The sequence below is a fragment of the Aspergillus pseudodeflectus genome (genome assembly GCF_044049435.1).
Source record: "Aspergillus pseudodeflectus strain CBS 756.74 chromosome Unknown BJX68scaffold_17, whole genome shotgun sequence".
In the NCBI taxonomy this organism is placed as follows: Eukaryota; Fungi; Ascomycota; class Eurotiomycetes; order Eurotiales; family Aspergillaceae; genus Aspergillus; species Aspergillus pseudodeflectus.
The window spans coordinates 343,033-369,563 of NW_027263793.1; the positions used below are offsets into that span (position 1 = coordinate 343,033).

At 51.8% G+C, this 26,531-nt stretch overlaps 9 protein-coding genes across 9 annotated transcripts; 3 read left to right on the plus strand and 6 right to left on the minus strand.

Annotated features, from left to right (window-relative positions):
• Positions 1-1,762: 1,762 nt before the first annotated feature.
• Positions 1,763-4,193, minus strand: BJX68DRAFT_235674 (aminotransferase-like domain-containing protein). Its single transcript, XM_071039908.1, has 5 exons — positions 3,501-4,193; positions 3,393-3,429; positions 3,260-3,334; positions 2,124-3,193; positions 1,763-2,071 (listed from the first exon to the last, which is right to left on the minus strand). The coding sequence occupies exons 1-5, from the start codon at positions 3,651-3,653 to the stop codon at positions 1,817-1,819; spliced, it is 1,590 nt and encodes a 529-aa protein (XP_070900020.1). The 5' UTR covers positions 3,654-4,193; the 3' UTR covers positions 1,763-1,816.
• A 321-nt stretch (positions 4,194-4,514) lies between these two features.
• Positions 4,515-8,548, minus strand: BJX68DRAFT_266011 (uncharacterized protein; the record flags this gene model as incomplete). The annotated part of the gene is made up of 5 exons (XM_071045378.1): positions 4,515-6,143; positions 6,242-6,364; positions 6,430-6,472; positions 7,121-8,278; positions 8,337-8,548. 5 exons carry the CDS (start codon positions 8,546-8,548, stop codon positions 4,515-4,517), a joined length of 3,165 nt encoding a protein of 1,054 aa, XP_070900021.1.
• A 700-nt stretch (positions 8,549-9,248) lies between these two features.
• On the minus strand, positions 9,249-9,630 carry BJX68DRAFT_266012 (uncharacterized protein; the record flags this gene model as incomplete). The annotated part of the gene is made up of 4 exons (XM_071045379.1): positions 9,249-9,336; positions 9,395-9,463; positions 9,522-9,562; positions 9,616-9,630. The coding sequence occupies 4 exons, from the start codon at positions 9,628-9,630 to the stop codon at positions 9,249-9,251; spliced, it is 213 nt and encodes a 70-aa protein (XP_070900022.1).
• A 326-nt stretch (positions 9,631-9,956) lies between these two features.
• On the minus strand, positions 9,957-11,640 carry BJX68DRAFT_66710 (urea carboxylase-associated family protein). The gene is made up of 2 exons (XM_071049586.1): positions 10,688-11,640; positions 9,957-10,633 (listed from the first exon to the last, which is right to left on the minus strand). Exons 1-2 carry the CDS (start codon positions 11,424-11,426, stop codon positions 10,431-10,433), a joined length of 942 nt encoding a protein of 313 aa, XP_070900023.1. The 5' UTR covers positions 11,427-11,640; the 3' UTR covers positions 9,957-10,430.
• A 63-nt stretch (positions 11,641-11,703) lies between these two features.
• BJX68DRAFT_66788 (GTPase BMS1) lies at positions 11,704-15,787 on the plus strand. Its single transcript, XM_071049587.1, has 4 exons — positions 11,704-11,935; positions 12,039-12,109; positions 12,176-12,265; positions 12,335-15,787. The coding sequence occupies exons 1-4, from the start codon at positions 11,878-11,880 to the stop codon at positions 15,659-15,661; spliced, it is 3,546 nt and encodes a 1,181-aa protein (XP_070900024.1). The 5' UTR covers positions 11,704-11,877; the 3' UTR covers positions 15,662-15,787.
• Positions 15,788-16,453: 666 nt separating this feature from the next.
• On the plus strand, positions 16,454-18,224 carry BJX68DRAFT_66797 (uncharacterized protein). Its single transcript, XM_071049588.1, has 3 exons — positions 16,454-17,035; positions 17,084-17,362; positions 17,414-18,224. The coding sequence occupies exons 1-3, from the start codon at positions 16,553-16,555 to the stop codon at positions 17,993-17,995; spliced, it is 1,344 nt and encodes a 447-aa protein (XP_070900025.1). The 5' UTR covers positions 16,454-16,552; the 3' UTR covers positions 17,996-18,224.
• Positions 18,225-19,279, plus strand: BJX68DRAFT_66798 (putative lactoylglutathione lyase (Glo1)). Its single transcript, XM_071049589.1, has 2 exons — positions 18,225-19,077; positions 19,178-19,279. Exons 1-2 carry the CDS (start codon positions 18,454-18,456, stop codon positions 19,217-19,219), a joined length of 666 nt encoding a protein of 221 aa, XP_070900026.1. The 5' UTR covers positions 18,225-18,453; the 3' UTR covers positions 19,220-19,279.
• Positions 19,280-19,338: 59 nt separating this feature from the next.
• BJX68DRAFT_266017 (glycosyl hydrolase family 3 N terminal domain-containing protein) lies at positions 19,339-20,612 on the minus strand (the record flags this gene model as incomplete). Its single annotated transcript, XM_071045380.1, has 3 exons — positions 19,339-20,186; positions 20,252-20,470; positions 20,567-20,612. 3 exons carry the CDS (start codon positions 20,610-20,612, stop codon positions 19,339-19,341), a joined length of 1,113 nt encoding a protein of 370 aa, XP_070900027.1.
• Positions 20,613-23,520: 2,908 nt separating this feature from the next.
• BJX68DRAFT_235694 (CCCH zinc finger and RRM domain protein) lies at positions 23,521-26,521 on the minus strand. The gene is made up of 5 exons (XM_071039909.1): positions 26,190-26,521; positions 26,009-26,127; positions 25,292-25,948; positions 24,195-25,228; positions 23,521-24,086 (listed from the first exon to the last, which is right to left on the minus strand). Exons 1-5 carry the CDS (start codon positions 26,252-26,254, stop codon positions 23,730-23,732), a joined length of 2,232 nt encoding a protein of 743 aa, XP_070900028.1. The 5' UTR covers positions 26,255-26,521; the 3' UTR covers positions 23,521-23,729.
• Positions 26,522-26,531: the final 10 nt, after the last annotated feature.

Below are 26,531 nucleotides of genomic sequence, written 5' to 3' on the forward strand. Positions count from 1 at the left end.
AGAGGTTGCGGTAATTGAAGAAATGTGAGCAAGTCTCGTCAAGCTCAACTCCGCAAACCTCACTTTCTCCGACCCAAGGTGGAAGTCCGATAGGAACACTATCGATCCCTCTTGATGACGGCTGACTCTTTCGGCTGATTCGTTCTTTCTTCAGCCAAGTTTGGGATAGACCTTTCGAGATAGATTTCAAGCGAGAGCCTGGCCGTCTCCAGCTGGGGACGCGTTTGACAGCTTGTCGTTGGTTTTTCTTTGCTGATTTCTTCCCGCCAAGAAGTGCCTTGATCGCCGAAGCGATACCAACTAGGCTCGATGACCAGGTTTTCTTTTCCTGCCTCGTTGATGGAACGCGCAGGGATTTGACGATGACAGGTCGTTGCTCGGGCACACTGGAACAGAGTGGGACAAGATTATACTCAAACGACTCGTCCGAATCGTCTAAGATTGGGCAATGATATCTGCTTCCAGAACCGGCCCAAGCCCGATGATTCAACCACGCCCTTGATGTTAAGATGTCGGGTTGGGAGTGCTTTTCTTCGAGCACGAGTTCGTCCAGAAACTCGTTAATGAGCCCTTCCACGTTTTGCGAATCGCAAAGGCTGTGGTACGGTCAGCTCAAGATTTCAAACAATAACTCGGACGACATACTCGGATTCACAATTTTCTTCAGCTGATGAGTCGAAGTAATCTTGGTTGGTCAAGTCAGCTATTGGCTAGTTATCAAGAACCGGACATCTTACCTTCGCTTTGTGCGTCAACTTCTGCCTCAAGGCCTCCGACGTTCGTCGGCAAATCGTCGCTGGTCTCTTGACTGTAACTTAAACTTCTCTCAGCTATCGACTCAAGCCGTTGCCTATTATTACAGTCAGCTATCGCACTCAAAGCCAAGACGCAATCGCAATCTAGAAAAGACTCAACCGGTAGAAGCCTTTCTGTCGTCTTAACGCCATTTGAACGAGCAGCCGACGTCTGAACACAGAGACACCAGAGACGAGGGAGAGAGCGAGTAGGAGAAAAGCAACACCAACGACAAGAAGAACAGAAAGCCATCTTAAAGACAGGAGCAAGCAACACAAGAACACAAGCAGGGGGCAGCGACAGACCTGGCCCACCACCGGTGAAGGTCATTGTGGATAAAGAAAGCCAGAGGCAAGACATACCGTCAGTCGCGCTGCCCGAGTCTCGAAGACTCGACTCTTCTTCGCCCTCTATGCAACGATACAAGAACCAATATCAACCGCGGAACTTCTACCTCGCCAAACCCAATAAACCAAGAGGCGAAGCTGCCTCGAAATCGACCAGAAGACTCAGCGACTCGAGCTCAATCCATTAGACACGTCAACCGCGCATTTTGACCCCGTGGGGAGGGTGCTAGGTGTGATATAAGTGTGCACCGTGAACTATTTCGTTGTCAAGATGCATTTGGTGCGAGTACGGCACCGGCTCAGTTTAAGGTGATCGGGCCTGGGCACTGCCAAGAGCCCACCAACGCTAATTTAGCGCCGGGAGGCCAACGAATCAGCGCTGTATGCTGCATTTTCCCTTGCATGCAGTCATTGCAGCGTGAATGGGAGGTGTGGCTGGAGTTTGGGAAAAGAAGATGGTGTGCTGAATAACACAAGCGCATAGGCTTATGTAGGGTATTTCCAAAGAATTGTTGGCCATTTGGGCGGAGACCTATCATGGTAGAAGGTGAATCTCCCTTGTCGATTTCGCAACTACAACATTCACAAAAAGACCGAGATCATGGATGGAGCATCGCAGATCATTTCGTATTCAACGTTGATTATTAGGCTGTCTATACGCAGCGTACTCTATTCTAAAGCTTAAACTCAGCGCGAACGGTCTCTCCAAACCGTTTGATAGCCTCCGTAATGTTCTCCTCGCTAGCCGATGCGAACGTCGCGCGGAAGAACATCTTATCCTCGCTACGACCGGCGGCCTTGAACCAGCTACCGCGCGAAATAAGGACGCCGTTGTTCACGGCTGCGGTGAAGAGAGATTCCTCGATGGAATCATGGGTCTTGCCGGACGAAAGGCCAGGGTGTTTCTTCCAATCGATTTCAATCCAGTGCTGGGTTTAATGTTAGTCACGGAGTCATTAGTCCTGAAATTGGCCGACTTACGAACATGCCCGCTGCAGGGGCGATCCAGCTTGCGATTTCCTGAGGGAGGTGCTTCTCGCAAGCCTTGACAAGGATGTCTCTGCGGCTCGTGTACTGCATGCGCAGGTTGATGAGCCAGTCGAGGTAGCCGGTGTGTCCCCAATGTTCGTCTAGAAGCTTGAAAAGGACGATTTGTGAAATACCGCTTGGGTGTTGGGCTGAGACTTCAGTGTTTCTGGTGAAGCGCTCAAGGATTTGCTCGGAACCGACAATCCAGCCAGTACGCGATCCGGGAGTTAAGACCTTGGAGAATGATTCCATGCGAAGTACACGGCCGTCGACATCCATGCTCAGATAGGACGGGATGAGAGACTTGAGGAACTCTTCGTGATTGGCGGGAGGCGGCACAGGTTTGGAGTCAGCTCCAGTGTAGGGCTGCATTTGCAGGAAGTAGTATGGCTCGTCTTCGATAATGTAGAGGTCATGCTTCTGTGCAACCTTGTAAATAGCCTTGCGTCGCTCAAAAGACTGAGTGGCACCAGTGGGGTTCTGGCCTGTCGGAATGGTGTAGAGCACAATGGGCCTGCGAGCACCGCGAGCCGCCTCGTCCCAGTTGGTCATAACGTCGTCGAGCGATTCTGGCAAAAGACCTTGTTCGTCCATCTTGACCGACGCAACCTTTACTCCCAGCGGAAGCGCTGTCTCCTGTGCGCTAGAAAATGTGTACTCCTCCATCAAAATGTAGTCGCCCTTTTCGCAAAACAATCGCAGGGTGGTATCCCAGGAGTAGGTGCTTCCGGGTGTCAAAACGCAGTGCCAGTCGGAATAAGGAGGGTTGTGGATCAGCTCAGTATGTTCCGTCACGAATCTGAGTAGCTGAGGAGATCCGGTCGACTGTCCATAGTTCAGAGAAACCTCCAAATCATATAAGCTTTTCCCCTCGCGAATGTCATGCTTCCCCGCAGTTAAAGTAGCTCCCGTCTTCCGAGTAGCTTCCGGTGTGAAACCTGGCGGGTTGGGAACTTTAATAGATAGTTCTTCGAACGGGAAGTATTCTGGGGAGGGGAGTCCGCCGCCGAGGGAAATAAGGCCTATCCACAAATTGAGTTAGCCCTGGTCACCAAACGTTCTCAAACATGCGGCGTAGGTTCTCATACCTGGATTCTTCAAGAACTTCGCGGCACCCTTCAACGTAGAAGTCTTGCGAGACTTCGCCTCCTGTGACAAGATATCTAGAGCCCAAAATCGTTAGCGACGTCCTCGTATCCTGAACCAAGCGGGACAACTTACGATCCCACCTCTTCGCCTTAGGTTTGGTGAAGCAAGCCTATAATTGCGCAAACTTAATTAGACTTCTCCTCACCACCACAGCAGCAGCACATGTCAAGCCGAACTCACCGGGCTTTTGAACTCGTCACTGCTTGTGGCAGGCGCAACGCCAGCAGGCATCTTCGCGCTCTGGGCTCTCACACCAGCGATACCCTCAACAGTCAATCGCGTAGGCACACCATTGCCGTTCGTCTCCACGTCCAAAGCCGCCGGCGGAGCCATTTCCTTCGTATCTCGGGTTCGTAGACGGCTTGGGGAAGCTACTAGAGTGTAGTCGGTCGAAGTCGTGTTCAAAAAGGTGAGGTAGTCTTTGGTGTGCGTTGTTGCGCTTCAAACAATCGACCGTCCTCAAGCAACGCGAGTGTATCCGAAGAGTTCAAGTGAATCGTGGGCCACGAATCTTTTTTGTGTCTCGAGGAGTGGATCGGTTCCCGTCGGAGAAAGTGCTGGGCTGCAGTGCCAGAACGCAGAATGGCTGGTTGACCGCCATCTTTTAAATCGGGCACACTGCGGATCACGACAGATGGGAAGCTCTCGCCCCGAATTTTCGTTATCTAATTGGAGTCGGCGGCGCGGGCTTTGGTTCGTCGCTTTCTTTGAGAATGTCACTGGGAATCAGCACAAGGGCGTGGACGACATGGAAAAGTGTGGGTTAGTTCCGCTGTTTCGGTGCCGAAATCCGCATACAGACGTCGGGGGGTCGTATATTACTCCTGTGCGCCGAGGCCCACCCAAGCAGCATCAGAATGTAGAAGGATATAGTAGGTAGCTCTGGAGAATATTTGGATCGAAGGTTGTCCCTGTCAGTCATTTTTTCTGGCCGAAATGATTGCTACTAATGCCATTGACGCTCAATACAATGCTGTACTTCGTCCCATACACCTCGAAATCAAGTTACTCCAACGAACCCCGCCTCGCATAGATAAGGCTACTGCCGGCATCGGAGTCTTTATCAACTGCCACCAAGAGGGACCTTGGCTGTACTTGCAAAGTTGGAGTAGACAATGAATGGACTGCAACCCGAGCCTTGCATCATCCTCGCCCAGATGTTGCATCAAACGAACAAAGTGCGGTGTACCTTATCTACTTCTTCTCAACGTACTTCCCCTCCGTCCCGTCAAGCTGCGCCTCCAAAACTGCCCCTGTCCCATTCAACACACTCTTGACAGCCTCTGGCAAAAGCTTAGCCAATTCCGCAACAGTGGCTGCACGACCAGCCCAGATATGGCCCCCGGAAGCTGCCTTTGCAATTCCCGGGTAATCAGGGGTTGGCGCGAAGGAAATGTTGAGGTCCTCGTTCGTGGCGCGTGACCCGTCCCCATTCGGATGCACCAAGAGCATGCTCCTCCGCGGCGCATTCCAGCCCTTGTTGTTCAGCACAATCGTGAGCACGGGGATGTTATATCGCCGCGCGATCCAGTATACAGAGCCTGGGACGGAGAAGAGGAATGTCCCGTCTCCGACGACTTGACAGACGAACTTGCCTTTGTTTGACCCTCCATGCTCGTTGTCGGTTGCGAGCTTGATTCCCAGGGCGCCACCGCCAGACCAACCTAGACCACCACCGCCGCAGTTGATCCAAGAATTGGGGATCGTAGCGGCGATCTGGTCAGAGACGATCGGCGTCAGGGTCACAGACTCAATCGCCCATAGTGTATCTGCGGGGCAGCTCTTTCGGACTTGACTCATGAGGTATGATGCGTTGAGCGCCGCATCATTGCCGCCTGCTGGTACGACTGCGAGGTCGGCTACAGTCTGCCGGGCCTTGCGGAACTGTTCTTCTCGGCGTTTCCCTCGGGCAGCGTTCTCCTCTGAATTGACCACCTGCTTGAGCTTCTCATTTGCCGCGACGTATTCGTTGATCTGCTTGAACGCGGTTGCCGACTCGGCTCGGAAGGTCGCCATGGCAGGAATATAGAACACAGGCATCTGCTGCTTGAGCGGGTCAACATCGACATGGATAATCTTCGCCGACTCGGAGGGTTTGCATTGTGTCGGGATCCAGGGCACATCACAGTCCGCCACCAGAATCAAATCTGCCGTCTTGATAGCATCATGTATTCCAAACCGCATTCCCAAGGATGCCGGATGATCCCCCGGGAAGCACATATCACTGCCACCCGTATCTAGCACTCGAATGCCCTGCAAGGTATCCGCGAGAGCCACCAACTCTTTCACACCCCTCGCATCTCTCCCGGAATATCCCACAATAACCAGCGGCTCCTTTGCCGCTGCGAGCTCAGATGCGATAAGCTCAACTCCCTCAGTCGGCAATGCCGAAGGTGCAACTCCTCTCCACGCATACGGACTGACGCTATACGGTTCAATTTCCTCCTCCATGACCTCACGCGCTCCAACAAGGTAAACGGGACCCTTGGGGTCACTGGTCGCGAACTGCAGCGCCCGATGCACCATCTGCTTGATATTCTTCCCAGACCGGATATCAGCCGCGTAGCGACAATACTGACCCACAATCTGCTTCTGGTCGGGGACGTCCTGGATCCAGTGGATGTACTCGGTTCGTGAACCGCGCATCTCTCCCTCTAGTGTGAATGGGGATAGACCCGCGAAGATAAGGACTGGTGCCCGGCCACACGATGCATTATGCACTGCAGCTCCAAGACCTTGTGTACCGACGTCTACGTGCACAATCACGCATTGTGGCTTGCCTGTTAATCGGGCATAACCGTCGGCCATGGATAGAGCGACCATCTAAAAAGTATGCAGCGGGTTAGTCGCGTTTGGCTCACCATATTAAACACCCACAGGCGTAGACGTAAATTGCGGAATAAGGGTGGAAGAGAACATACCTCATTTGGGCAGGTAACGATCTTAGGAAACTCCTCCGGCTTCTCCTTCTGGCCCTTCACCATGGCCTCGAGGATAGAGGGGTGGTCGGAGCCGAGGTTCACAAAGCAATGGGTGACGCCCGCCTATATCAGTCGTTAATCTCAATTTTGGAGTAATCTAAGAGGAACAGGTGGGCGAGGAGACGAACCTCCCATAATGCCTCAAAGAAGGCAAAAGACGCCGTGTAGACCCTAAGTCTGCATTAGCTATTCAGTCCATTCAGAGCAGTCACAGTCCCTGCCAACTCACATCGCGACGGGCAATGTATCAGTAGCTTGTACCAAGATTGAGTAGGTATAGGATTGAAGCCACTCAGCCAGTCGATTATGCTTCAAGGTATAAGTAGTATTTCTAGTCGGATTCGGGGGAGGAAAGCCAGTATACGTGAAGAAAACCAGACAACTCGTAGGACGAGCGAGGAAGAAGAGCTTAATAAAGCAGCTATTGCAACTCAACTAGAAGTTCGGGCACATCTCCGAGCCGAGAACCAGGCGTAGAGCCGAGTAATTGGTTCGAATGCGCGGATGTTCTGACCTGAGCTTGAGATATCGGAGATGGGTCTCGCAGGAATTCCGCTGCGGGGTTGAACCCCCACATCCATTCATGATGTGCTGCGTGGGTGTTGCAGTGGGACAAGTTGGAGGTGATACTACATCGATGTAAAAGCTTATGCAAGTGCCGAGGGTATTTTTCCGCGATATCGGAGACTTTCTGGAAGGAGTTGGTTTATATCGTTAGTCTGGCAGATATGTGCTTGTATATTAAGACTATTGATGAGGATGGGGAATATATAGATGAAGACTTATGCAAGCTTTCCTACACCCTGTAGAGTCAGATACACATCGGTTCCCCAGCCCCAGAGACTCTGCACGGCAATACTACCACCAAAGTACTCCGCGTACGCTCTGCTCAGCGGAAGACCATAGCCGAGTCCAGCGATGCTACTCAGTTGACCGCTGCTGGATGAAATTGTATTCAGAGCCTCTAAGCCGCCGCCCTCTCCCATATTCAAGTCGGAGAATGTGGTGAAGCTGTATGACCAGATATGCGGCAAGACTTCAGGGGATATCCCGCCGCCTCGGTCTCGTATCCGGATTGTGATACTTTGTGAAGAGGGCGTCGAAAATTTGATGGACTCATTCGCGTCCGCAGTGCCCACCACAGTGTCTACGTAAAACCCAACGTCGCTGTCAGACTGCGCGCCTTGAGCCTCTGATGGCCTGATGAGGGGTTCATGTGAGTAGCTGCTGGGGACATCTGGTGCCGCAGCGATAGTCACCTCGATTGGTTCCCGTTCATTGCCGCTTTCAATGACTGCCCTGAACGCATTCTTCAAAAGCTCCGTGAGGATATACTCGATATGCACCGGAACATGGGCGAAAGTTGCATCTGGCTCCCCATCAATTTCCAAGCGCGGACGAACTCCGTACTTCAGCTCGCAGATCTCGCCCACGAACTCCTCGCATGTCCTGACAATGCGGGCCGGTTGCAGAGCAGTATCGATGACTCCAATATAATTCGACGGCGCAGCGTGCGCCGGTGACTCTTGCGCTTCAGCTGTAGTGCCCCCGACAGGCTTCGAGGCAAAATGGAGGGCCAGATGTTGCTCCGCTATTAACCGTGTGCCAATCCGTGCCCGCAAGTGTGTGTCCAGAAAGCGAGTCACTTCCATCGGATCGATGTACCTACGGCACTCGAGGAAACCGCGCGCGAGAATAGGGATTGTATTGGCGTGCGTATGGACGAGATCGGCTAGGACCTCGGCGAATTGGTTCTCCTCCTCGAGGTTCGTGACCTGTCGCTTTTGCCATGGGAGGAGTGTAGACAACGAATGGACATAGTTTCCGTAGATCTTCGAGACATGCGGGTTCGCAACGACGATGAATGGTAGGTTTCGAAGGGCTTCGATACGGGAGGCTAGACGTGCGGGGAGGAGGGAGAGGGTAAAGTTTGCGGAGGCGAGGAGGGCATCTTTCGACAGTGGTGGCCGACCGTGCCTGGAACTCTATTAGCGTACGAGCTTCAACCTTACTATCAAATAAGTTGTTTTCTCACTTTAGCAAGTCGGCAAGAGTCAAGGGACGCCGTCGACTGGCCGCAAGGCGAGCAACTTCATCATTTGCTCGAGGTGGAAGCGGATTCTGAGATGTGGTGAAGCTGCAAAGACTTGTGGAAAACGGACGTCCCGCCCAACTGCGCGGAAGAAGTGTGTTACGTCGAAGGCCACAACCTACAGACAGAGTCTGAAGACGGGTTGTTGCGGCCATAGCAAACACAAGCCATTCTGTGTTGCGGGTTCAGAAAGTCGACCGAGCTGTGAAGGGGATGACTCTTGCACTCCGCCGGTGAAGACAGGCTCACGTGCCAAGCATAAATGATCAACGAGGGTCTTGTACTTTTTAAGAATTCATTTTGATAAACTATTTTTATAAAGACCATTGCATTTTATAACCCTCTATCAACGTAGGACGCCGATGAGATCTCGATCGCTTGGCTACCTGCATTCGCTCGGACTGGGTTTGGGACGACAAGCCCCTCCATGCTTATCGCGGCTACACTATACAGGATATATGCAGAGTAATCACTAATCACGCCTGAGCTCCCTCAGATGACACCGGACATAGGAGGACAATCATTTCGAGCGGCTATCGCGGTCTCTTGCGAGATTAAAGTGGTGTTACCAACTTTACCATCGAGATCGGCCTAAAAATAAGTAGAGACAATAGGTAAAGTAGAAAGTTTGCCCAAATAGAGCAAGGTCCTCTAGTGGCTTTCGCTCACTGGCCTTGATGAATGCCATTTATTCGCATGTCATAAACATAGAAACACAAATTCGTAACTCGTACATCTCTTCATCAACGGCATGAGAAGCCTTCGGCGCGTAGCTCTCCCGCTGCCCAGTGTGTTGTTCCTCAGCATCAGTAAGCCCATACAGCAAACCCCAAACTAGGCCCGGTTTAGTCACGATTACTGGATGCGGACCTCTCCATCCTGCTCGACATGAATGTGTTCGTTTGCCTCGAGGGTTCCCACGCTGTCCTCGGGGTATTCGACGCTAGAGAAGGTGTCAGGCGCGCTCGAATTCGTGACAATGGAAGGAAGGAGTAGCTTACGTGAAGCCTTTGATGAGGGTGTATTCGTGCTTAATGGTACCGCCCGATTTCACAGCATCTTCCTTGGCTCTATGAAAGATCGCCGTTAGTAACCGCGGATCAGTAGTAGGGTAGAATGGAGACTTACTTTGTGAGCGCCTCGGCGGGAGAGTCCTTCTTGAGGGTGACCTGGAAACCGACTATTTAGTTTGTAAAACAGACGGAACCATAGGATGACGAACGTTGTAGAGAGGCATCTTTGTTTTTACTTTGTGAGACGAGAGCTTGGACAGGGTATGGAGTGTTGTTTTGTGAGGGGGAATGGCGGATTGTAGATCGTTGGATGGGTCCTTCAGCCGAGAGGGGTGGGCAGACGGGACTTATATAGGCTTGCCCTTGCCAAAGAGGGGTGACTCAATGATATCCGTTATTTGATAAGGGGAAAGAAAGTGTCACCCCCTTCTGATAAAGGGTACCTGCTGCCTACGTTGCACCAACCCTGGACGCCAGTCGTCGTTTCCTACGTATCAAACCCCTCTAAAAACACCTTGATGCCAGTGACGTCGACAAGACTCCGTCTGACTGGTACAGTCGCCTTCTGAGCGTGGCATACTATTCATGTCGCAGGCATGTTGCACGATGACGACTTTCAAGACACAGTCCACTATCCAGCTGGGTCTTTGTTTCTATTCAAACGCACGAGGCTCTTCCGTCGTTTGTGGCAGTGCCCCGTTTGTCGGATGACGTACTTAAATAGTGAAATGCGGGGCAACGCGCCAGATAAGCACGACATCTCTCGAACAGTGCATGACGACAATTTGCAGGTAACGGCTTGAAACATTTATCCCAGGTCAATTACTGGTGTCTCACTTTAACTGAGAAATTCATTGGCCCTATTGTGTACTCCGGAGTACCAAAAGTGGAACAGGAGCAACATGGACCGTATTTGGCTTAGGCGGGACTGTACTGGACATTTCCTGAATCCCCGTAGATGGAACTAATGGAAGACCCCATTCGAATGAGGACTTATTACGAGTCCGTTCGCGTCTCAGGGCACTTATAGTCCCACGAAGCCTGATCCGTCATCCTCGCGTTGAGGCATCCTCATGCCGTGCAAACCGGTATACTTGGGGCTTTCGGGTTCAGTCCATCCTTCCAGGGCCTTGGAGTCTGTGATTCTATAGACTTCCACTCCGAGCGGGCGAGTAGTAGCTCCCATACTATCTTCCTTCTCCTCCCAGCCCCATTCAGACAAATCACCTATCAAAACAGCCATTAGTATACACAGCGGAAGAGTATCACGAGAACACATACCTCCGGGGCACGCAGAAAGAGCGCATAGAACATCTACCTCGGCGAAGAACTCAAAGTATTCGCCAGCTTTCGCTGGAGAAGTCTCCATGAAATACTTTCCCTCCTCATCCAGCCCTGTTACCTGGAAGACATTGAGAACATCGTGCACATCGAGCTCAGTCAATCCATAAGGCGCAACAGCACGAGTGAGGTTCGAGTGGCAGTGAAAGTCAAACGACTCTCCACCCATCAGCAAGTTCACGTAGGGGTCGCACCGAGTACCTAGAAGATCGTGACAACGCCCTCCCCACCGCGTCGTCTTGAATCCAGTCCCCTCCTTCTGCTTGCCATCGACGTCTAGAACATCATGTAGCTGCCCACCTGCGAGCGAATCTCCGGTAATAGTAACGAGTGGCCGCAGATACGGAAGATTCGACCAAAGACGATCACCCACAGAGACGTGTGAAGCATGTATCTGGCGCGTGCGAGCCGCCCATAGACGCTCCCTGGGGTTTTTGGCGTTCCAAATGTTGAGGTCGCCCACTTGCGGTCCTTTTGGCGTCGTGAGACGACAGACGTGCCCGGCTGGTACTACCCAAGCCTGGCCCGAGCAGGGTCGAACGGTAAAGGACTTCTCGAGCTCGCGCTTGGAAGCATCGGTTGCGGTTTCAGAAATGCTTCGGTAGATTTGAGATGTGGCGTGGACTTTAGAGTCCTTTGGCGCTGTGTATGCGGGGGGAGGTCGGCGGGGAGTAGCCATTTTGAAGGTGTGCTGGGTCAATATTGCGATTGTGCGATTACCCGGAGGGAGATTCAAGGCTACTCCAAATTATTATATCTGCGAATATCGGAGGCCTCCCGAGACCAACCGCGGATCCCATGATTGTGTCTTGCCCCGCTTGAAATCTGTCTCGTGTTTGTTGGGGTCGCCCTTCGTGATTCTTCTGTTGACCGGGCCGGTTATGGTGGAGAAGTGAGCAGCTGAAGCGGGACTAGCGCCTGATAAGACGCTTATCGACATTTGTGCCTGAGGCATACAGCAGAAAATTATCCGGTGACTTGAAAATCCGCCCCGACGAAAAAAAGGAAATGCGACCAATTGTTCCGAGTCGAGCTTGCAGCGGGCAGTTGTCGTCAACAATTCTGAAGCTTTTTCCTCGCTCCAGGGAGAATATAGCTTGTTGAGAGGTCTTTGGCCTCAATTTGCCAATATGGAGCAACAGGCGAACCGGGCGCATCGGGTGACGAAAGAAAAGAAGAGATATGAAGGTCAGTATAGAATTCGGTCGTCAGTTGTCGCCGAACGAACCTAGCAACCTCTGACTGCTGTCGGGGCATTAGAAGATGTACTAATTTTGTTTTCGAAATTCAGGCAACAACCCGAGAGCGTTTGCATTCTCGAATCCGGGAAAAGGAAATAAAGCGGGTGCCAGGTCCCACGATGTATGATCGATCGCAACGTCCCAAGCTTCGCTTTAGACGTACAGCTGATGGAAGGGATTTATCTAGATCAAAGAGAAACGGCTGCATGTTCCGTTAGTCGACCGTCTACCTGAAGAGGCTCCGCCGCTCGTTGTCACCGTCGTTGGACCCCCTGGTGTAAGTCCCCATTTCCAGGTGGATGAAAATTCAGAACTTTCCGCAGGGCTGACAAGTTCCTATCTCCAGGTCGGGAAAACCACGCTCATCAAATCCTTGATCCGTCGGTATACCAAGCAGACTCTCAGCACACCCAACGGACCGTTGACCGTGGTCACGTCCAAGCGTCGACGTCTTACTTTCTTAGAATGTCCGTCCGACTCTCTCGCAAGCGCCATCGATGTGGCTAAAATCGCCGATATTGTGCTATTGATGATTGATGGTAATTACGGCTTCGAGATGGAGACAATGGAGTTCCTCAACGTTCTGGCTTCAAGTGGTATGCCTGGAAATGTGTTTGGTATCCTCACCCATCTAGATCTCTTCAAGAAGCAGAGCACACTACGAGACGCAAAGAAGCGGTTGAAGCATCGGTTCTGGAGCGAATTATACAACGGAGCGAAGCTATTCTATCTTTCAGGAGTCATCAATGGTCGCTACCCGGACCGTGAAGTACAGAACCTCTCTCGGTTTCTTGCCGTGATGAAGAATCCGCGACCACTCGTATGGCGTAACTCTCATCCTTACGCACTCGCAGACCGATTCCTCGACATCACACCTCCGACGGAGATCGAAGAGGACCCGAAATGCGACCGGACTGTGGCACTATATGGCTACTTACGAGGCACAAACTTCCCGGCACAAGGAGCACGCGTGCACGTACCCGGAGTCGGTGATCTGACGGTATCTGGAATCGAGGCTCTTCCCGATCCCTGCCCCACGCCGTATATGGACCAGCAGATAGCGAAGACGACCGGAAAGTCGAGTAAGCGCAGATTGGGCGAGAAGCAGAAGTTGCTCTTTGCGCCCATGTCAGATGTTGGTGGAGTTTTGGTCGACAAAGATGCCGTCTATATTGACGTGAAAACGTCTAATTTCAACCGGGAAGAGGATGATGACGAAGGCCAGGACCGTGGACTGGGCGAGCAGTTAGTTATCGGTTTGCAGGGTGAGCGGAAACTCCTCGGTGAGGCCGATAGCGGTGTCCGCCTGTTTAGCGGAGGAGAGGCCATCAAACAGGCAGATGACGAAGATGGCGCTACCGGAAGAAAACATAAGCGACACGTACGGATTGCCGGTGATGATCAAGGCCAGAACGTCTCGGATGAAGATGAAGGGTTTGAAAGTGGAGCGGAAGATGAAGATGATGAGATAGATGAGGACGACATGGAAGATGCCAGTGACGATGACGCGGAAGAAGTGGATGTTTCCGCGCCCGCAGATTTCGAAGCCAGCTTCAAGGAACGACAAAACGGTGTCATTTCGCGAAATGAGTCAGACATCGCATTCGCCGACAGTGATTCCGATCTTGGATCTATATCCTCTGTGGAGGATCAAATCCTCGATAGCGACATAGATGAAGAAGATTCAGACGAGGAAGATGACGGAAATGCTCGCTGGAAGAGCAACATGCTTGCCAATGCCAAAGCGTCCCATGCCAAACGTCCGAATTTCCGTGTCACAGATCTCTCTCGCATGATGTACGACGAGTCAATGACGCCAGCTGACGTTATTCGGCGCTGGCGCGGGGAAGAGGAAGAAGAAGAGGATATCGAAGCCGACGAGGACGAAGATACCTTCTTCAAAAAGACGAACGTCGAACAGGAGGAGCAGGCCGAATACCGTGCTATTCCGGAGTTCGATTACGAAAAGTTGGAGCAAAAGTGGCAAGACGAGGAAATGATTGAATCATTGCGAAGCCGCTTCGCGAGCTCTAGGATGTCTGGCGGCGGTGAAGATGACGACGAGGACGTTGATGATGCCTTTGATGAGGATGACGAAGGAGACGGCGCCTTTGAAGATCTCGAAACGGGAGAGGTGTTCAATGGAATTGAAGAGGACGAAGAAGATGAGAATGACGATGGTGAAAAGGAGAATGATGGCACCGAGGATCTGGAAGCTGAGCGTGCGCGGAACGCCAAGAAGAAGGAAGAATTGAGGCTCAGATTCGAAGAGGAAGATCGAGAGGGATTCGCGAATTCGAAAGACAACTCGCGACAAGACGGTGCCGAGCCCGACGAAGAATTTGGCGAGGACGAATGGTACGACGCGCAGAAGGCCAAGATGCAAAAGCAGGCCGATATCAACCGCGCCGAGTTCGAGACTCTGGATCCCGCTTCCAGAGCTCGTGCGGAGGGCTTCAAAGCAGGAACGTACGCCCGTATCGTGCTTGAGAAAGTGCCATGCGAATTCGCTACCAAATTCAACCCTCGATACCCCGTCATTGTTGGAGGCTTAGCACCAACGGAGGACCGCTTCGGGTATGTCCAGATCCGAATCAAGAGACATCGCTGGCACAAGAAGATTTTGAAGAGCAACGACCCCCTGATCTTCTCTCTGGGCTGGCGCCGCTTCCAGTCCCTCCCCATCTACAGCACATCAGACAGCCGAACGCGCAACCGCATGCTCAAATACTCTCCGGAGCATATGCATTGTTTCGGTACATTCTACGGGCCACTCGTCGCACCCAATACTGGTTTCTGCTGCGTCCAGTCTTTCTCCAATAAGAACCCTGGTTTCCGAATTGCCGCCACGGGTGTCGTGTTGAGCGTGGACGAACACACGGAGATTGTGAAGAAGCTCAAACTCACCGGTGTGCCATATAAGATCTTCAAGAACACAGCTTTTATCAAAGATATGTTCAACTCATCTCTGGAAATCGCAAAGTTCGAAGGCGCATCCATCCGAACCGTTTCCGGCATCAGAGGTCAAATCAAGCGTGCCCTGAGCAAACCCGAGGGCTACTTCCGAGCCACATTCGAAGACAAGATTCTCATGAGTGACATCGTCTTCCTACGTGCCTGGTACCCGATCAAGCCCCACCGCTTCTATAACCCCGTCACCAACCTCCTGGATCTGGGCGAGGGCGACGCCGAAGGCGATTCCGGATGGCAGGGTATGCGCCTGACAGGCGAAGTCCGCCGCGAAAAGGGCATCCCCACACCTCTGACCAAGGAGTCCGCATATCGCAAGATCGAGCGACCCGAGCGCCACTTCAACCCGCTCCGCGTCCCTCGACAGCTGGCCACCCAACTCCCCTTCAAATCGCAGATCGTGAAGATGAAGACACAGAAGAAGAAGACCTATCTCCAGAAGCGCGCCGTTGTCCTAGGCGGCGAGGAGAAGAAGGCCAGAGACTTGATGCAGAAGCTCAACACGCTGCGCAACGAGAAGCAAGCCAAGCGTGCTGTGAAGCAGGAAGAGCGCAGGAAGGTCTACCGTGCCAAGGTCGCGGAGGGCCTTGAGAAAAAGGCTGAGCGGGAGAAGAGAGAGCGTGATGAGTACTGGCGGAGAGAAGGCAAGAAGCGCAAGAACGACGACGGCGAAGGCGGTGGTGGTGGAAAGAAACGCAGGTAATGACTGATTGATAGCGGAGGTCAATTGCATATATATCCGCTGTTTAAAAGTGTATTGCTTACTGCTAGTGGCATGATAGATGGCGTTCAGAGATACCTATCGAGCAAAAGCGATGCTGACATATTCGTTCTTCATTCCCTATTAAGTGATTGTCATGGCCTGCCAATTGGTTTAGACCCTTGTAGCAATAACACAAGCTGTCTACGTCTAGTATGGAGAGAATGTTGGACTACCCTATCGTCCCTATCGTCTACAACTACCTAGTCAGGAAAGTGATGCCTAGCCTGAAGGCCTGATGTTTCAGGCAATAAATCACGTGACCGCGCCGCGGACGCGTCGAGCGCCCGTGTCACGATTGTTGAAGGCGACAGTCAACTCCCGACATACGTAACGGCGGCAGCAGACTAGCTACTCTGAATCCTTTTGTTACTTTTCCAGTCTTTGCTCTTTCCATGTGGCCCTTTCCAGATTCAACATGTTCTGAGCGTTCCCACCCTTGCCCCCTTCGCATCTCCGCTCCCGACCCATGTCCTCGCGGTCAAGTGGAGACATCAAGCGGTTCGAGTTGTTGCTGGGTAAACACGTCTGTAAGGACCCGTGGTGCCGGCCTCGAGGGCATACCCCTTGCAGCGAAGTGCACTGAAGAATACTCGGCGTTGGATTCTCACAATTGAGTCGCGCGGCGCTTTGCATATCCCGGTATTCGACGCCGGACGATCCCGCCCCTCGATCTGGGGAATTGGCGAGATTGGTCTTTCCAGAGTGCTGGACAATCTCTTTTGGGCTTCAGAATACGACCTTTGCGGGACGCGATCTTGAAGTTGTATAGTGTTATCGTGCTGCAATTAGGAGGAATTGTACAGGCTCGTGTACGGGCTACGTTGGATCAGGATGGACGCCTCGCTGCAGATTGATCGGCATCGAAATATGCAGAATATGAAGCATGCGTTGCTGCATGTTCAGCCCGAAACAGCCTCGAATGCGCAATCGTACGGCACTTTAGAGCATGCTGCTAGGCGGTCGGGCTCTGAAAATACGAAGCAACCACAGCATATTGACTCTGACATGGCTTCAAGTTTCCCACCGGAGACGAAGGTCACATCTCCTAATGCTCAAGCATGGCAGCGCAGTTCTCCAGCGTTGGCACCGGCAGCAAACCCGCCTTCCCAGGAAAATGCACACATAGACGCGACTGCAGCAAGTGACGAGGGAACGAAGAAAGAGAGTGGTATAGCACGTCAGAAGACCCTCGGTCACAAGCGAGCACCCTCCACCAACGCTCCGACTGTTCACCCTCTGCTAGGGCTGGATGACGCTCAGCGGCGGCGCTCACGAAGCATTGGCTCTAGCTTACGTGACCCTAGAATTGCTGCGGTATGCATCCTGTCCCTTAACTTCTTCGATGGCACTGATCTTCCACAGCTATCTGCTCAATTACGCTCGCGGCTGTCCTATGCTGCTGCCAAAGTCGAGAAGAAGCGGCAATCCCAGGCCAGTAACCATCTGCTTCATCACCGCTCTTCCACCCCAATTCTCAGCGCAGAGGCTCTGTCTCGGGGAGAGCACCCATTATCAATAGGTGACATCGAAGGGCAACGTTCAGCCGCTAATGCTTCCCCAAATGGGACTACCGTTTCTGCGCCAGACGCACCTGCAACATCCAGCATTTACCCACTAGAAGCGCCTGCTCTATCTTCCCCAGTAAGTGTAGCGGATGGTATGTATCCGCCCTCACAACCTGATCCACAGAAGCGCTCTGCAATTTCGACAACAGAGGACTTGGTCCCAAGGCTCGCTCCACCCGCGGACATCACTTCCGGCCGCTTAAACGGTCAACGTCGACGTCCCAATCCCAATGATTCTGTGAATAGTGCACGATTTTCGCCCTTTCCTCTCCATAGGCGCCAACATTCTCAACAAGAGCTCCAGAATGATTCAGAACTCGTCTTGGTGCCGGAAACCCCTCCACTGCGGCCTCGCGGTCACCAGGCGCTAGCATCTTACAACGGATTGGCCGAGAACTCGCAAAGCTCCTCGATGGAACAGGATGCCATCGAAACTTTGTTGTTCATGTCTAGCCCGGGAACTTCAGGGTATCATTCAAACTCGCAAAACTCGCAAAACACATTGGACACTATGAATATCGATGGCGCTTGGCGAAGTGTGCAAACTCCTAGAGTGCTAAGTGATAGTCAAGCCAGCAGCAGCAATCCTGCTCGGACAGATAGTCATGAGGCCAGAGCTGGCGACGAGATTGATATGATGCTCGATCAAATGGACAGTGATAGCGACGATGGAGCGAATTATTCGAGTCGCTCGGGCGGCGTTTCATAAAGGCCCAGCAGTCAGCGCCGGGGGAGGAAGCAGCTCTCTCCCCGAAGCATAGAAAGCAAGCTCCGGCTATCCCACATTTGTGAACTGTGTTTGCAAAGACAGTAGTAACCTTCATGAGCGCAGCCCTTCGGGTTCGCGGTAGCCCCACGGAGCATGGGCTACAAGATATCCACGGGGTATATCCATGTGTCAGTGTGAAGATTGGTCTCCGCCGCGATCGGTTCGGAGGATCCCCGGAGTTGTGGTAGAAATACCCCGTCTCTCCCAGCCTTCCCAGACCCCCATTCAGAATTGATCGCAAGCGTTCAAACAGGGCCACTTTGCTGGACCATCGCCGATCGCTCCGACCAGAACGAACTCGCTGCTTGGACTCAAACATCCAATCCGCAAGTCGCACCACCATTTATCAAAAAGGACCTAAGGATCAAACAGCCAAACGCCGCGTCTCAATTCTCAGGATGGGCAATTCGCAACCCTCCCCGTCGCCGTTCGAGCTCGGCGCGTTCCTCCCCGGGGGGCACAAAACCGACCCCGCGCTCCCGGAAAATAGCCCCACGGCCGGGTTCAAACTCAACCACTTTATGCTTCGCATCCGCGACCCACAGCGCTCTCTCCATTTCTATATCGACCTCATGGGCATGCGCACTGTCTTTACCATGAACACTGGGCCTTTCACCATCTATTACCTGGGTTATCCATCTACCGCAGAAGATCGTGCCGACCTCCCCGCTTGGTCCGACAAAGTGGCAAATCCCCACAATCTCACGCAAACCCTAGGTCTACTAGAACTCTATCACATCCACGGGTCTGAAAAGCCCACCGCTGATGGTGGCTACGAGGTCTCCACGGGAAACGCGCCTCCTAACCTAGGATTTGGACATTTGGGTTTCACAGTTCCTGACGTTCCAGCCACACTTGAGCGGCTAAAGAACGCGGGAGTCCCTGTTATCAAGGACTTGGGTATTACTACTCGCGAAACTATACCTCTAAGCTCCTGGGAGGAGGAACGTGGTGTGGGTGTGGGAGAAATTCATCCTAATTACAAAGCTGTGTTTGATCAGATTGCGTTTGTTGCGGACCCGGTAAGTCGCCTTGATTTTGTCTACAACCTCGTTATGCCCTTATTCAGAGATCACCTAATTCATGGCCTTTATTGTCTTGATTATACTAATAATGTAATAGGATGGGTACACAGTAGAGCTTGTTCCCCAGGGCATGAATTAGTACTATGTACAACAATATTATTCAGTTGTTATGCAACCCTATACTTGCGAAACACGAGGTGGAGGCTCTCTCGATCGATGGTTTCACGCACCCAACTCTTCAAGAACCCGAGACACACATCAGACCCGCGGTAGAACCATAAACTCGTGACATCCGAGGTCGCTTAGCGTATTATTCAACCAGGTCTCGACCAGGGTGCCGTCCTGGATAGCTCGAGCCTTTAGTGCCTCCTGTGGCATCGTAACATAGGACAGACGGCCTGTCGCAGAACCACCACCAACAACACAGGTCCCGTACATCCAGCTCTCCGCGTTGCCAAAATGGTTCACTGGACCATTCTGCGTCTCGCCCGCGTCGTTTCCGGAGATGTCAATGTATCTAGGCGCTCGGAGCGGGAGGGCGTTGTTGGTATTCTTTAGCAGGACCGTGGACTCCGCAGCCTGCTTGCGGATGAGGGCAGCGTGGTTGTCGTGAACGTCCCGAATGGAAGTGGGTCCTGTGAGATTGAATAGTCCCAATCCCGGAGCCAAGTACTCTGGTTCGAGAACCAGTTGAGGAAGACTGAAGAGGCATCCGTCGACTGTGGGGAATTCGTTCTGCTCGTCCTGGCGCAGGTGGAAGTAGGGCGTCATGAGCCGGGCTTCGTCGAGGGTACTGTTCTGGACCATTGTGGTGATATTGCCTCCAAAGTGTGAGGACATTTGTCCAAGCTCGGGGACTGGCGTGGAACTTCTTAGGCGACCAGGCATGTCCATGTCCATTCCTGCTTCTAGAGCGTCAATGCCAGCGTGGAGCGCGAACCAGTCGCTCATGATGTAGCCCTGGAACCCAAGCTCCTCTTTCAATATTCCATTCAAGAGCTTTGAGTTCTGGCATGCATATGACCCATCGAGTCTCTGGTATGAGCGCATCACCGCCGCGACACCAGTGTGCACGGCGTTGGCAAATGACCACAAGTATAATTCGTCTAGCCAAGGCAGGATATAAGAATTTGAACAACCACCTTCAGATCAAGAATGAAACAGTACTCACGAAGGGTCCTGTCATCGACATTCGACGCAACGCGAAGCGAGACGGGTCCATCCTGCAGGCAGATTCCACTAAAATTCAGGCATGGGATTGGGTAAACGTTCCCGATACACGGCCCAGCCACGCCAGTGACCATGTCTGCTTTCTCGGCTAGGGTTAGTTCTTCGACAAAGGCGCGGGCTCTTTCGTAGGCTGGGTCCCCGCCCCCTGCGCCGGTTCGAGCTTGGAACGGTGATTAGTACTCTGGGTTGAAATTGGGTGGTATTTGATGGATGTGAGGCCTTACAGGATGGGTATACGGGCGTGGAGTGCCCATACTGTCCTTGGACGGTGGTGTTAAGGGGCTACACCCAGGTGAACGCATCAGGAGACCTCTCTGTCAAGTCATAGACCTAGGCTTTTGCGGGGCGTCCCAGTAAGAAAAGGCCAAAGATGGCATTAATAAAAAGAATAGCCATAGTCAGTAGATACCATGTACTAGGTGATTAACTCCTATATCCCTAGCTTTTTAGGGGAAGGGAAGGCTGCTCTTTATAGTATAAGCTCATCAAGTCTCCTTCTCAGCCCAGCATCTCCATGGTTTTCTAGGTTTAAATATACTCTATATATACAAAGTTTAGGCATTGCCCCAAAACTTGGCAGAGCACATAATAGTTTAGATGTTAATGCGCTGGAGTAAAGCAGTCAGCAAATAGATGGCCCTGCTGCTCCACTGGCCCGCTGCTTGAGACGGGCCCATGGGGTTATACTACATTGTGGGGGACAGCCATGGAGACCCTGACTGCCTTTCTAGTATACTCCGTATGTTATGCTTAGTATTAGCTCTTTAGCAGAGGATTTCACATGGACCGTGAGGTGGTTAATCATAGGACGCCTAGTCCCCTCTCCTGCTACTTAATTGCCCATGAACACGCAGGATGCAGTACCTTGATCTTGCCAGGATTCTCAGTAAGCTCTTCTTCGTCTAAGGCTGCGCTGTTCCGTCGCAGAAGGCAACCTCTAGGCCCGTGGGCAAGGTCAGTGTGCCATAGAAGAAGAGTAAGACTAAACTTGCTACTATTTATAAATGTTTTCCATAGTTAATAGAGACAACAAACTAGCGGTAGAGTATAGTGGGCTTCATTATATGGAATAGAAGACAGACTGCAAGTACATGTAGGTAGATTGTGCAAGGTTATCATAGGAAAATAGTTATATTATTTTAACTCTTTCCCACCACTACCATCATCTCTATCTCTACCTCTACTTTGACTTCCACCTCCGTTCCTTGAAACTCTGCTGGCTTTACAGGTGGTAATCATGGCCTGGTTACTAACAGCTCAAATTTAGAAATTACCTAGCTGATCAGCATGGAGTAAGCAACGGGCAAACAGACCTCGCCTTCCACGGTGTTACTACCTGCCTCTATCCACCAACTAGCCAGGTTAGAAGCCCCATTCTACATCATTCTCTTAAATTCCTTTTCAGCTTAGGTACTTAATATTTGTATTACTAACCTAGCCATAATTTAGAAGGCTTTGCCTTCTAGCTCTCTAAAGGCCTGCTGAAAACGCGCAACCTTAATAGATTCTGCAAAAGGCAGCGATGGCCTAAGAAAGACGATTACACGAGTGAGCACTCCGGGAAAGCCATCTACAATAATTAATTCTCTAGTGAAGAAGGCTATTCTTATCCAAGATCTCCCTGATTAACTATCCCATGCGAAAAAGAAATTTAATTATCTCTTTAAAAGATATGAAGTAATCAGCATTGCTAATAAGGAAAGCAAGACTAGAGATCTTTCTGACAAGCTTGAGAAAGTAAACGAAGCCTATGAACTACTCTCTAAAAAATATCGCGAGTGTAGCCTAAGCAGCAACTTCTTTAAGAATAGATTCCCTACCTGCTGGATGGACGCCGACCCTGGGACTTAGAGTCAAAATCTACAGGAATCACGCTTCATTATAAAGCAATAAGCGTTCTCTTATAGTCTAAATGACCTTGAGGAGATAGAGGGTATGTTAAAACAAGATAAAAACACATCATCAGTAGCCTTGCAGGGTACGTACTACGTGTAGGAGAACTTTAACCATCTCATTCCTTACTTCATAGAGCCGGCCCGCGAGAGCGCTCTAGGATTATTTCTTTCAATGTTTATTACACAGGATCTAGTTAACTAATTCTACAAGAATCCATTTTAGTATCTTAGGCCAAATCCTAAGGTTAGAAAGCAGGATAGCTAAAGAACACAACACAAAGTGGACCTTACTAATAATCTATATGAGCTTAGGAAAGAATTCAAGAGAGGTAAGAGACTTATAATATCTTTATACTTAAGATATTATAGCTAACCCCGAACTATATAAGGTTTTGAGAGTTTCCACCTACTGACTGGGGAAAATATACGATAGCAAAGCCCGCGGCCAAAACTACGAGTTCGGCTCGTCGACGAGCTAGTATCGTGCAAGCCGCCTCCAGTCGATGGTGGCTAAAGCCCTCTCTAAGAAGATAGCTTAGCTGCTCTTAAGAGAGCATTACAAGACCAGATCCGGTGAAGATGTATATGAGAAACTGCTTAAGATATACATATCAACTACTCAGAACGCCCTAAACATGACCTTCTGGGATATAGAGACAGAAGTTCATAAACTTGAAGCCATCAAATCCCCGTTCTACCACTAGTTCGTATGTACGGAAGCGGCTGAGCCGCATTTCCATTACAAGGACGACCCACGTCTGGATGGCAACCGGATAGCCCATAATGCACAATTGACCGGAGTCAGACAGGGTTGGTAACATCTCTACATTTTCTGCGGCCTATTTCTACATGTACTAAACCAGCCGACCAGCGTCAGTTACACACTCCCCCGAAATACGTCAATTAACTAACACACCCACACACACACACACTTATGCGTCCGTCAGAATGACCAAGCCACGCATAGTACGAGGATGAACCTCATCAGATACGTACGTATGCGGAACCGGCAAGACAAAAAGACAACGAATGCAGCTGGGGAGTGGAGTTAGGGTGCAGAGCGCACGTGACTGCGCCTTATCCTCTGGGAAGGGTTCAGAGTAGCAAGCAAGCGGCATTAATCCATGTGGTGCGCGGGGATGGGGATTAGATGGTAAGGGGATTGGATGGTATAGCATGGCATGAGCTTATATAGGTGTTTCATTTATTTTGGCGGTTATATGGGGTCTTGTGTGGATGTGTGTGGTGAAGTAGATACTTCTATAGATGGCCAAGATAAGTTCAAATATACCAATATTTATGAAAGTCTAGGGGGGAAAAAAAAAGAAAAAGCGCTCTTTTTTCATAACTATCTAAATGGACTCATGATATAGAGATAGAGATAGACAAGACACATTTGATCTAGACCCAATCAACCCGTTGTTCATTTCCCTGCCCGGTCCTCCGCAATTGTCGCCCGTCCTCGAGGCCGAACCAGATACGGAGTACCGAGAATGAAACTCAGCTAGCGTGTTGGCAATGGCATCATTGCACACCCCAACTATCATCCTCCTCGGCAACATCATAATCTACATCAGCGTTGATATTCCCATCCTTCCTACCGGCCTGGTCACCGGGCATAGGGGCAGGCTCCATAATTGTGTCCTCGTCGGAAGCGGTCTTCGCATCTAGCCCCGAGGATGCGGAGGGTAGCGGTTGACCTGATGATGACGGAGTGGGAAGAGGGGGATTCGGAACCCAGGAGACCTGGATTTCGCCGACGGAGGGGATGTTGCGTGCGCCGTAGAAGAATTTCTCGGCGATGTAGCGTTCTTTGAACGCGATGATGAGGGAGTCTGGGTCATTGGGGTTTGGTGTTATGGAGTCGTAGTCGCCGACGCCCTGGTGGTGAGAGTGGTTAGTATGGAGTTGTTTGTATACTGATGTATGTCGGTCGTATAGAAGGGGCAGATTCGGGCTAGAGTTCGTTTCGGACTGGACTGCACTTACAATAAGGAACTGCCGGAACGCCTCGTCCTGTTCGGAATTCGGCTTGATACCCGAGACTGCCACACGCTTGGGCCTATTGTCGAGACGCAGGACGCCACCGCGGCCGCGTGCAGGGAACCCCCCGCCTCGACCACGATACGAGCCGCGATATGAGGGGTCGTAGCCGCGTCCACGTGGCGGGTAGCCGCCGCGACCGCCAAAGAAGCCTCCTCTGCCACGGCCGCGGTAGGATTGGTTGGCGTCGGGGGAATTGTTGGGGTCAAGACCTAGGGACTTGGCTTCGGCTTCGAGTGCAGCAAGCTGCGCTCGGAGCTGCTTGGTTTGCTCGCTGGCGTTTTCGTCGGTGGGGGACTGCGCGGCTGTGCCGTTCGGAGAGGCGCTGCTGGGTGTTGCGGCGCCGATTTTCTGGAGCAGGCGCTGCTTTTCCTCTTCTTGCTTCTTGAGGAGTTCCTCGCGCTGTTTCTCTAGAGCTTGCTTTGCTTCTTCTGTCTCTTGGCGCCGTTTGAGTTTTTCTTCGTGAGCTCTCTGCGCTTCTTCTTGCTGTCTCTCGAACTCTTCTTGATTGAAAGGCTGCGACTCTTCGCGGGGGTCGTTGTATCCCGGGCGCTGATCAACATTTCGCTCTCCCTTGGGTTTATGCCAGTAAACTTTGACGAATCTGTTATCGAAAATCACCTTTGGGCTGGACCAAGCTGCCTTGGCAGCCGCGTGGTCACCATATGTGATTAGGGCAAGCTTTTTGTGTGGTTGGAGCGTGATATCTGCGATCTCTCCAAACTGAGAGAAGAACTCTCGGACTGAAAAGTCGTCCAGCTTGTCATCAGGGATTTGCTCCACAACAATGGTCTTCACTGAGGGGTCATCGCTAGGCCCAGCCGAAGAGAACTCAGATCGGCGGCCGCGGTTAGCAAAACCGCCTCTATCCCCACCACGGCCACGGCCGCGGCCTCGACCTCGGTCGTTTCCGCGCGTCGGAGCTTCAGAGCTTCGTCTCTGGAAATCTGAAACGATATTTGATGATTTCGGGTCATATTCTGCAGGTCAAAATAAGCATAGGTTTATCACCAGAGTGAGCACTACATGAGCGGCATCCTTACCATCAGGCCTTGAAGAGCCCGGAACGATATCATGCTGATACGGACAAGCCGCTCCGAGGTAGCAGATCCCTTGCGTTTCGTAGAACGGGCATTTCTCTGTGCTCTTCGCTCCCATCTGTTCCCCTTGTTGGCCAGGCGCTCCGCCACCCGGTGGCATAGGCATAGGAGGCATCCCTGGCATCTGCGGAAAGCCCATGCTTTGAAGCGCCATCATCGCTGCCATTGGATCATTCTGGTCAAAACCAGGGAATGCCGGAGGCATGACTGGGAATCCGCCAGCGGGCGGCTGAGGGAATTGCCCTGGGGGTCCAGACGGTGCGTGGCCGTCTCTCCCCATCCAGTCGCCTCGTCCACCGCCACGCCCTCGGCGCGGGGTCTTGAAAGTGCGTTGGTGGGTAACATCGTCGCGGTCATTCTCCCCGCTAAAGCCGTCATTGTATGTGCGTTTACGGTTGTTATTGAATGGACCCTCGGCGTATGCGGGGGGCACATAGGATCCGTGTGAAGGGCCGCTCGGTGGCTTTGACGGCACTGGTATCTGAGGGGCTGATCCCGCACCCTGGGGCGTTTGCAGTTGGACCGCGGGGTTCGGCGCGGACGGAGGACCCTGTTTAGATGCAAAAGTCGCGAAAAGTTCATCGACAAATTCGTTGGTGTCTAGCGTCGAGACAAGAGACTTAGCATCGGCCACCTCAGGTCAAGTTGGGCCCAACTTACGCTCCCTTAGAAAGTCCTCCAAATTCTCGACAGAGGCCTTCCGGATCTCCTCATCGGGCGCATCGGTCCTGATAAGAGCCAATACATAGTCCGCAAGCACGTCCGAGTCTGCATCTGAGCTAGAGGATGGTTAGATCGCGAAAAGCCTAGCAATTGCTGCATCGCGCGCCAAACGCCTTACATGTCTTCCAGCTTCTTCACAACCCAATTCTTGACCTCTGTGGCCTTATCCTCGGTGAGCTGCATGATGTCGCAGTATTTTGGTGACTTTAATCAGCGGCGGGAGTTGATTCGCTGGGACTCGTGATGTCTCGAAGGAATTTCGAAGCTTCAAGTTGCTCCGGACGTTGCTTGATTGGAGCGGCAAAGCTAGCGTAACAACGCGCAAATTGCCTGGCTTAGAGAAAAATTGTTCGCGAAAGCCTATGTCATCGCTTGAAAGAAAATCGCGGTGGATTAATGGATGTCGAGAGTCACGTCGCGGAAGATGGCAGCACAGTTGAGAGCTTTTGCGGACCCGAGG